This window comes from Silene latifolia, chromosome 7 (assembly GCF_048544455.1).
Source record: "Silene latifolia isolate original U9 population chromosome 7, ASM4854445v1, whole genome shotgun sequence".
NCBI lineage: Eukaryota > Viridiplantae > Streptophyta > Magnoliopsida > Caryophyllales > Caryophyllaceae > Silene > Silene latifolia.
The window spans coordinates 46,542,621-46,553,432 of record NC_133532.1 but is presented as its reverse complement, the minus strand read 5'-3'; the positions used below and the strand labels follow the sequence as shown (position 1 = coordinate 46,553,432).

Below are 10,812 nucleotides of genomic sequence, written 5' to 3'. Positions count from 1 at the left end.
GTGCCCTAAGGTTTAGCCTAATTTTACTTTAGTGCCCTGAGATTTGCATAATTACACTTTGGTGCCTTGAGGTCTACTTCCCACTTAAGTGATCTATACATAACATTCTTAATATTTTATACTCCCTCCATCATCTTTTATCTCCCCGTCCACTTCTCTAATATATGTGAGAGAATTTTATTGAAATAAGAAGATAAAAGATAATGGAAAGAGTACTAAAAAAATATTTTGAACATAACAAATCAGACATTTTTTTTGCAATATTACTATTTTGAACATAACAAATATTATGCACTTCATTTTACTGAAAATATAAGTACTTAAGATAAAAGTTGACTATTATATGTTTTAGGCGACGAAAATGAAATTTTATTCAAAACTCAAGTTAACAAAGTGGAAGTAGTCGAAACCTTAGGACACTAAAATGGAATTATGCAAACCACATGGCACTAAAGTGGAATTAACCCAAATCTCAGGGACCAAAATGGAAATTTTACAAAAAAAAACACCTTTGAAAAGTTACAATAAAAACCATTGCACTTTTTAATATACAATCAGTACATGACAAAGTAATAACCAGCCATTCGCAAACCGATGTAAATAAATAAGTGAATAAAAACACATAGAAGAATTGGAATTTAAAAACTAAAAACTGATTTAACCGCATAATTTTGTATATTTCGCAGTTCAATACATTTTTAACATCTATTATGGATTTCATCTGAATTTGAAACCAGTTTGAAAAAAAAAATTCGGTGATATAATAGTAGATTATATACAGTTCTCACAATTTGTATATATGTTTACATTGATTTATTCATAGTTAGCTAATTCTTGAATTATTAGTCTGCATAAAATTGAAATTCTTGACTTTGTTCTTTGTATTTAATTTTTTGGCTCATTTGATAAAATCGATATGAGACTAATTTAATATTTTTAAATGGTAGCTCAATTTGTTTAAATCTTATGTGAATGTTATTGGTAATTTAATCATACAAATTTGATACGTTATAGAAAGTCAGAGTTAAAACTATTTCATGCCATCATTGAAGTTCTTTATTTCTAATATTGTCATTGTAGAAATTTTTCTCTGTCAAATGTTAAGTAAATATCATTCTTGACTTCTTTTTCCTATTATGACATATTACTTTTTCATAAAGTATTTTTTTTAAAATAAAGTTTAGCTTTTTGCTAAGGTTTTTGTGTAAGATAATTACAGGTTTGGTTATAATAAGCAGCTCAGATCTTTTGTAAATCTTTTAAATATACAAAAAGTTTCTCAATAAAATTATCTTTATTACTACATGAATTTCACCAAATAGTTAAAATCGAATAACTTAGATTTTTGACAATATTTATATTTGTAAGAAATTAGGATCTCTTTTTTATTTTCTCATAAAGATTAATTATATATTTATAACATATACTATTTTAACACTTTTATACGTTTATTATATGACTTTTTTTACTTTATAAATATTTCTAAAACAAATATTCCTTATAACATTATTTTTCTATTATTATGTTAATTAGTAAAGAATAATCGATAAATTATTAGATCCACTTCCTTTAGTATTTTTTTCTTATAAAATATTTGATTTACTTCTATTAGGATTACTTTCTCATAAATTAAGAGATCTACTTCGATTAGGATAATTTTATCGTAAATTATTAAGAAGAAAAAGCTAAATCTACACTTATTAGGAAGTCTAAAAAAGTTGGACTCTCTAATATCGCTCGAAAAGTTTCTACTTTATATATATGTATTGATGATTGATTGATTGATTTTTTTCTTATAAAAATTAATTTTAGTATTACTATTATACTATGAATATTAATATATTATATTTGATAATATCAATAATATTGAATACTATTATTATTATTAATATGATTATTTGATTAATTCAAATTCAATTCAAACTTTATTGATTTCAGCTCAACTTTATTGATTGATTCGATTCAGCTCCATTGATTGATTGATTGGCTTCCATTGATTCTGCTCGATTCGATTCGATTCGATTCAAATTCTAAAAAGCGAGAAAAAAAACAGGCCTAAGACATTTTCGGTAAATATTTGTTTAGAGTTGTCAAAAGGCTATTAACTGACTAATCCTAATCCAACTAGGACTATCCGATAATCTGGTGTCTTTCTGGTATTATTATACAGACTAATTAGGAAACCCTAACAATGATCGGTATCTTTTGCGACAAACTGTATACACACACACAATAAATCAAAACTTTCCTAAATACACATCTCTCTTTAATTTAGGAAATCCGATACTTCTTGCTATATAAACCCTGTATATTCAAGAATTCATCTTAACCCCTCAATCCATCTAAATTGGAACTTTCTTCAATCCATCTAAATTGGATTAATGTCTACCGTAGATGAACATCTTCAAGCCCTTACCCTCGTCGACGACACCACTACCTCGCAATTGCATCCCGTCTCTGTTGAAGTCAACGACGTTCCTCCACAATATTCCGGAGCAACCATGGAAGGAACAACCATCACCTTAGATTTCATCCATAACATGATCAATGACTTCAAGAACGACAAGTGTCTACACCAAAAGTTTGCATACCAAATTCTCTTACAAACTAAGGAGTTACTCCACCCATTACCGACCCTGGTCGATATAGTTGTCCCTGATGGAAACAAGATTACTGTCTGCGGCGATGTACACGGTCAATTTTATGACCTACTTAACATATTTGAGGTAAACGGTTTTCCTTCAGAGGATAATCCTTACCTCTTCAATGGTGATTTTGTCGATCGAGGTTCTTTTTCCGTCGAGGTAATATTCACTCTTTTCGCGTTCAAGTGTTTATACCCGAATTCGTTCTACCTAGCAAGAGGAAATCACGAAAGTAAGATAATGAACAAAATGCACGGATTCGAGCACGAAGTCGTTTCCAAATTAAACAAAAGTTTCGTTGATCTATTTGCGCAAGTCTTTTGTTGTTTACCCTTGGCTCATCTTATCAACGACAAGGTCTTGGTAATTCACGGCGGGTTATTCAGTAACGACGGTGTAAAAGTATCTGATATTCGGGCTATAGACCGGTTTCAAGAACCGCCACAAGAAGGGATTATGTGTGAGTTGCTATGGAGTGACCCGAAACCGGAAAACGGAAGGGGTCCTAGTCCACGTGGGTTAGGGATATCGTTTGGACCGGATGTGACGAAGAGGTTTATCGACGACAATGGATTGGATTTAGTTGTGAGGTCTCATGAGATGAAGGATGAAGGGTATGATATTCAACATGATGGGAAACTAGTTACGGTATTTTCGGCTCCAAATTATTGTGATCAATTTGGTAACAAGGGTGCATTGATTCGATTTGAAGGACCGGAATTGAAGTATGAGATTGTTCAGTTTTCGAGTGTTGATCATCCGGAAGCGATGCCTACGGCATATAGTACCCATTTTCTCAGTATGTTTTCTGAGGATGAATATTGACGTCTTTGATTGACTAGTTATGCTTTAGTTTATGATTTAAATCCATTTATGTTGCCATGTTTTTGTATTGAAATGTAGTTGCACGATTTGATTGTTCTTTGCAACTTTTATTATTAAGTAGGAAAGATGATTTGTTATAATCGAGTCGGATCAATTTGTCTTGAATATTTCTTGTGTTATTACTAGAAATTTTACTGTATAATCGAGTCGGATCAATTCGTCTTGAGTATTTCTTGTGTTACTAGTATAGATCCCGCGCGAATGCGCGGTTTTTAAATAAGAATATTAAAGAAAATAACAATTATACAACTGATATTTAATTCAATTTGAAATTTAATTGTAAAATTTATTATTATTAATGTTTTGTATTAATCGGTGGCAAAGGAAAGTTCACTATAATTCAATTGTAGATATAATATAATAAAAGCTCAATCACAGATATAATATTAAGAGGGATTACTAGAATTTTTACTGTATAATCGAGTCGGATCAATTTGCCAACGAATTGTAGTTGACTCGATTCAAACGGTAAAGAAAAGAATCTATAAAACTCGGAAATATGATTTATGAGAATGTAACTCCATTGGATGACTTAATATCAAATTTGCTTAATATAGGGCTCAGATAGGTCAAATTGACTTAAAACTGCAACAAACGCCTCTAGAAATAATTTAATTAAATTTTCACTTTAATGTAAAAAAAACACAAATGAAAATTTTCAGCTCCGAATTGGGCTAGTTCCAGACCCAATAACACAATCGCGCTCAAAATAACCAGTCGATAATTACAGGCCTGACAATAACTCAACATAAATCCCAAACCGAATATTCCTTTATTAGCCCTTTAATATAAACCAACATATAATCACTCCAATTGATTCGATTACCTTCTATATTTCCGATTAAAACATATACGAGTATTATGTTATCCTACATGTTCGAGCAGCTCACGAGTTTTTCAAGCCAAACCAACGTTAAAATCGGTTTCGCTCGTTAAGTTATCGGCCCGAGCCCGAACTCGAATCAAACTCACGCGAGTCAAGCTTTGACCGATGCTTGATCGAGTCAAATTCAAACAACTCTAAGTTATCTCGTTTCATTATCACACCTAATCAATGATATGATATGGTGCACATTTAGGTAACCATAGATATAGAATCACAATTTGGAATATCCAATCAAAACCTAGTTTAATTTTGTTCCTAAATATACATCCACGATGTGTGGTGTACATGGTTAAGTATATGGACACGTTCGAACCGTTGACTTTTCCCAAGTCATCCATCCATATCCAACATTCATTATTCATATTCTCATTTAATCAATTCAAACCACCCTATATAACATCACAAAATAGCATCCACATTTTTAATCAATTTAAACCAATAAAAATGGCAGAAAGCAACAACAACCCGGCCCATGACCCGGATACAGAGAACCCGATAAACCCGGCTCTGGAACTAGCCCAATTCGGAGCAGGGTGTTTCTGGGGTGTGGAGTTAGCCTTCCAAAGGGTACCTGGTGTGGTGAAGACTGAAGTTGGGTACTCTCAGGGCGATGTACTCGACCCGAATTACAAGCTTGTTTGTACCGGTACTACTAACCATGTTGAGGTTGTTCGGGTTCACTTTGACCCGACTGCGTGCCCGTATTCCAATCTGCTTGATCTCTTTTGGTCTCGTCATGATCCCACCACTGTTAATCGCCAGGTAGTTATTCTCTTGACATTTTTTTGATTTTAAGTTTGTTAATCATTCCGTCTTATTCATTTGTTTACCTTTTATTAAAATAGCCCTCCAAATATAAATGGTAAATAAATGATCGGGCACGGAGAGAGTACTTTATTGTATTGTAGAATGGTTTTGTATGATATTTGGTATGCTATGTGATGTTCAGTGTAGGTGTTTAGGTTATTTGGTTGCCTATTTTTATTGTGGTATGAGAATTTGTTAGTTTGGTTGATATGGTACAGTGGCGGAAACAAGATTTGTAGTTGGGGGCGAAAAGTTGTAACTTGTAAGGTAAACCTGAAAAAACTTTGGAAACTTAACTAAAGATTTCAGATTTTTTATTGTTTTTGCGCGAGTGTTCCTGCTAGCCCCTCTTAGTTTCACCATTGTTGAATGTTTGATAGGGGTATGATCCTAAATGCAAACTTGAGTTTTTAGTGGCTCTCTTCAAGACTTAAAACTATAGGGCAAAGGTTGGGAAGGGCTTTTGGCGACCAGGTTTAGAACGAGGCCTATCAACTTTAAAACTTGAACCTTGAGGGTGCCTCAATGCTTCTTCTCTTCAGTTAAAATTAACCATAGATATGATATTAGGATCACATTATAATTCCTCCCTCCCCCTTGAATTACATCCTAACTGAACAGGTTATTAGCCGGCTATGATGCTTATTATTCCAATCTTTGCTGTATTAGGCTGGTGACGTAGGAACGCAGTACCGTTCAGGCATATACTATTACAATGAGACTCAAGCCCGTTTAGCCCAGGAATCAAAGGAAGCCAAACAATTGGAGCTGAAAGACAAGAAGATCGTAACCGAGATTCTGCCAGCTAAGAGATTCTACAGGGCAGAAGAGTACCATCAGCAATACTTGGAGAAGGGTGGCCGTAATGGAGCAGGTCAGTCCGCTGCAAAGGGATGCAATGATCCCATCAGGTGCTATGGCTAATACCCGAGGTGGTCTCTCATATACACAACAAAATCACTATTATATGTTCATCTAAGTGTTATGTTAATCCTTGTTTTGCAACACAGTTTATGTTAATAAAGGTAATTTATGATGCATTCTGATGCTAGTTATACCTTGTCAAGTGATTTTATGATGAACTCGGGAAAATGTGATTTTGACTTGAAGTTTTAAACCCTTGTGCATTATGTCCTGTTGAAACATGCTTCTAGAAACGGAATCTGCTGTTAAACCCTTGTATTATGCTGTCGTACTCTGTGTTGATTTCAAATCTGGTAGCTTAGGGTCGACTCCATAGGTCGAAGGTCGCCCATTATTGAACATATTAGCCAAATTACGGGGCAGAAAGTTCCAGTGGTTAGTTGAAACTCAGTACAGTTCATATTGACTGATATTTAATTGTGTGTGGAAGAGATTTGAGTTGTGAATGTCTCCATTGAATTGCATTCCGAATACTATTACATTATTCATAAAGCAGACTTGTAATTATTTCACTCATCACTACCAATAATGAGACTACGAAAGCTAGAAATTATGTTGTTTTTCAGCTTCATGTTGTAAATGCTTCAAGTTTCTGCATTAAGGCCAAGAAACGAAGTATTTCTAAAGTTCGTCTTTGTTGGAGAAGGTAGAAGTTTTAGAGTTCTTGATTGGATAAGAAGCATCCATTGCAATTCCACACAACCCCTCTTTAGCGGCGATATCACGCTGAAACCTGATGTAACCTTTCTCTCCCCATTCCTCACCCCATGAGTTTTTCACAATCCAATACTTTGTCCCGTCCACGGTTGCTCCATAGCCTACGGCTGCCACACCGTGATCCAACTCCGTGCCACATTGCCCCGTATAAACGCCCTGAAATCAATCAGTTTTTAAGTTAAATTATCAATTTTTTAAACATAGTTTGTTAAATCCATATTTTGTTACTTCCTGATCCAAAAAGCGGAAGGACCAACCAATTTATGTGTTCGGACCAGAGTTGAACATAATTGTTCATCCAGACATAATTTACCTCAGAGTAGAACTGCATATCTTGACCACCGGCATCAATGGAAACGGCTACAGGTTGGTTAGCTACAGCTTTGAGCAGGGCACTCTCGTCGTTTTCAGGTACTTTCTCATGCCCATCAATTGTCACCACTTGATAATTCATCTGTAATTTGATTAAATTTAATAGTTTTAAGTTGCTTACAAAACTCATACACGAAGAAGTGGCCGCGTTTTATAAAAGGTTGTAAATTACCTTGGCCTTGTTGCAACTTCCATCAGTTGCTGTGTAAGGGTAGTTTGCCTCGGTAGTGATACCGCCCTTCTGCTTGATGAAATCGAATGCCAACTCCATGAGCCCACCATTGCAACCTTCATTTTGGCTTCTGTCACAGTCCACAAGCTCCTGCTCGGATAAAGACACTAATTTCCCTGTTTTTATTTGGTTTATACCTTCAGTTGCTGCAACTGTAGAAAACGCCCAGCAACTTCCTGTCGAAAGAAAACATTACCAAAACGTTAAGGTCTGTATTTCATAATGATGTTCGAATATGGATACACGGTAAGATTAAGTTTTGATACTTACCACATTGGCCTTGGTTCTTAATTGGGGTAACAGCACCCTTCTTTCTCCAATCAACCGTGGGAGGAACGGTAGTAACACTCGCATACATAAAGTCCCTGCTAGACTTAGTTTCCTTGCCATGGAGCATCTTGTGGTGACTGATCTTGGATCCGGCATAGAGTGTCCGAAACTCGTAGTTAGTCAAGTCGGCAAACTGGTTCAACTTGAGCTTGTAAGGCTTGTCCATTTGGTTAACCGTATGGACATGCTTCACATTCTCCTTGAACACATTAAACCTCTTTTGTTTGTCATCGAGGTCCCTCGACACAGTGTAGTGGCTACGCCACCTCTCGTACAAGCCCCATAGACTCTCCTCGGATTCGAGATCCGAGGGTTGATAATCAAAGGCTTGGGATAGTCCAATGATCATTGCCATAACTAGAGAAACTAGCAATATGCATTTTTTGTAACCCATGTTTTTTTGTTTTTGGATGGATTGCTTTAGATTTTGTGTTGACTTGTAGTATTTGGAATGGTTTGGATGAAGCTATAAGAATGTTGGGCTATTTATAGAAGGGTGTTGAAGTAACAAGACAAATTTTGGTAACAAATAAAGAAGGAGGTGCCTTATGGGTTAGAGCAAAATTATGGGTACGTGAGGAGTTCAAGGACAAGTTGTTCTAATTAGAGGTGAAATTATGCAATGTCATGATTTTCCTCGGCGTTATCGAGTGACTTTAAAAGTAGACTAATTAGTGGTTGAGGCAGGATTTGAACATAAGTGGAAAATTTTTAGGAAGGACAAACGACTAATTTCATAAGGTACACTCGAAAAAAATTTCGAAAAATTTAACTAAAAACTTGAAAATTTTCTAATAAATAACACTTATTTGATTAGTTAGCCCGACAATGATTAATTCTCGTTGCTCCAAGTTAAGAAGACCTTATGAACAATGAACAACCCTAATGTAGGAAGCCAGACTTATTGAAAGGTCTCATTGGCGCGCATCCAATAGAGTAAGTCTCTTGAAAAACGCTGTAAGAGTAAGACATTGTTCTAACTCGATCCTTTGGTGTTACATGGAAAAGTTGAGGTTGTGCATTCTATCTATAAACCCCTTGTAATTTTTCCTGACATACGAAGACTGAAATTTTAGTTACAAAGTGCTTTTTTCCGTCGTAGCCATAAAACTTTTCAGCTCAACGTGTATTTCGGTTATTTTACAGAGTTTGTAGGCAAAGAAAAAGGGATAAAGTGCGACATTGGAAAGAGGAACCATGACGTCCTTGCGGCCTTGATTTCATGTTTGTTGTTAACTAACCCATAAATAGTACCCGGTATAAATTATGGCAACATAAGCCCATACAATAATTATCTAGTCGATTCACTTCCAGCCCAAAGGCGATAAGGCCGAAAGCCCGAAACAACATAAGCTTATACCATGGTCATCTGGTCGAGTTCGTTCTAGTTCAAGACCGATAAGGCCACAAGCCGAAATCTGATAAAAAATCAACTTCAAGGGTGACACTGATACTTATAATACTCCCTTCGTCCTAGTCATTAGCTATATAGTATGGAGTATATTCTATCCCATGTGCACGTGAGGGAGTAATAATTTTTATTAATCGATGGGTATAAAAATTGTCTAAATAACAATCGTCCCCAAAAAATGCCAATATGTAACTTATGTTTTCTTCATTTATGTTGCCAATTTACAAACCACAAATTCTTATTTAAGATGGACATATCCGTTTTAATAATAAAAAAAATGAATCAAATAAGACAAAAAGTAAAATGACTGAAAAATGACAAAATCATGTCCCATCTTTAGTACTAGAACCCGTTTTACCCATAAGATCGATAGATATGACATCTTGAAAAATTCTTAGGTCTTCCAAGAAGACCATTAATGTGTCATCCCTAACCAATAAGAATTATTCATCTCTATTTAAGAGCTACCAATATAAAGGTAAATATTAGGAAAATAATAGCATAATGGCTTTTTATTGGTTAAGAAGGACACACTAATGACCCTCCTGGAGGACCTAAGAATTTTTCTGACGTCTTAAGGAGGACCAACTGTTTACAAGCAGTAAACAAGCTAATTCTTGATCTGTTGTACGGTAAAATTATATATTTAGAAACATTTAATTTAATCCTAGAAATGTTGTGAAATAAAGACAAGAGATAATTATAGAGAGAAGGTAGAGAGAATAGAGGGAGAGACAGAACCGTATATTATTCCTTTATGAGGGGTATATATATATATATATATATATATATATATATATATATATATATATATATATATATAGTGATAAGTTCTTCTAAGTCCTTAATATCTTTTGAGTCCCTAAGTCTTTATTAGGGCCCTTGGATTAGAAGAATGGAGAGTTGAGATTTGCCTACTTTAAGCCCATTATAGGCGTGAAAAAAAAAAAAAAGGAAATAGGGTGAGCGGGAGAGAGAGAGAAGGGTCGTATCGGTCAAGACAACTTGCTATTACCCATCTGTTTGTGCACACACAAACACATGCATAATCACTCAACAACCTTCCTCAACACATTTCTTAGACATACTCCACCAAAACACAATTTGAAAAAAAAAATACTCATCGATGGCGAAAATTGAGCGCAAATCCTACTTTCTTCATCTCCCATCTTCCTTTATCACCTTTCTTGATCGTCTTCCATTATTATCCTTTAGCATCTTCCATTATTATCGTCAAGTCGAGAAACAAACAACAATACCAACGTCCAACGTAAAAAATGACGGATTTGCAAATGGTTCCATTTGGCCATGGTAATGATTGGATTGTTTTTTTTTATTTTCTTCATGTTAGTTTATATATAATATTGTTATGAAAACATTAGGTTAGATATTAACAGTTCTTTAAATATGACGAGGAAGTGTATTTTAGGTTATTTTTGAAGATTGTTTTTTATTATGCAAAATCTGTTAAACTTCTCCATGATGGAAGTTAAAACTGTGAATAATAAGTTCAACATCATAGTGTCGGGCTTGAAATTTATAACAGTGAATTCGATGAAATTGTAATCTTAATCGCAAAAGGTGTGAATGTAAGCCACAAAAG

At 34.7% G+C, this 10,812-nt stretch overlaps 2 protein-coding genes and 1 pseudogene across 2 annotated transcripts; 2 read left to right on the top strand and 1 right to left on the bottom strand.

The window, feature by feature from the left end:
* Positions 1–2,049: 2,049 nt before the first annotated feature.
* LOC141591057 (serine/threonine-protein phosphatase 5 pseudogene) lies at positions 2,050–3,687 on the top strand (annotated as a pseudogene).
* A 954-nt stretch (positions 3,688–4,641) lies between these two features.
* LOC141592124 (peptide methionine sulfoxide reductase-like) lies at positions 4,642–6,340 on the top strand. The gene is made up of 2 exons (XM_074412707.1): positions 4,642–5,178; positions 5,893–6,340. Exons 1-2 carry the CDS (start codon positions 4,702–4,704, stop codon positions 6,145–6,147), a joined length of 732 nt encoding a protein of 243 aa, XP_074268808.1. The 5' UTR covers positions 4,642–4,701; the 3' UTR covers positions 6,148–6,340.
* Positions 6,341–6,583: 243 nt separating this feature from the next.
* On the bottom strand, positions 6,584–8,275 carry LOC141592122 (vignain-like). Its single transcript, XM_074412706.1, has 4 exons — positions 7,739–8,275; positions 7,409–7,644; positions 7,178–7,318; positions 6,584–7,020 (listed from the first exon to the last, which is right to left on the bottom strand). The coding sequence occupies exons 1-4, from the start codon at positions 8,190–8,192 to the stop codon at positions 6,769–6,771; spliced, it is 1,083 nt and encodes a 360-aa protein (XP_074268807.1). The 5' UTR covers positions 8,193–8,275; the 3' UTR covers positions 6,584–6,768.
* Positions 8,276–10,812: the final 2,537 nt, after the last annotated feature.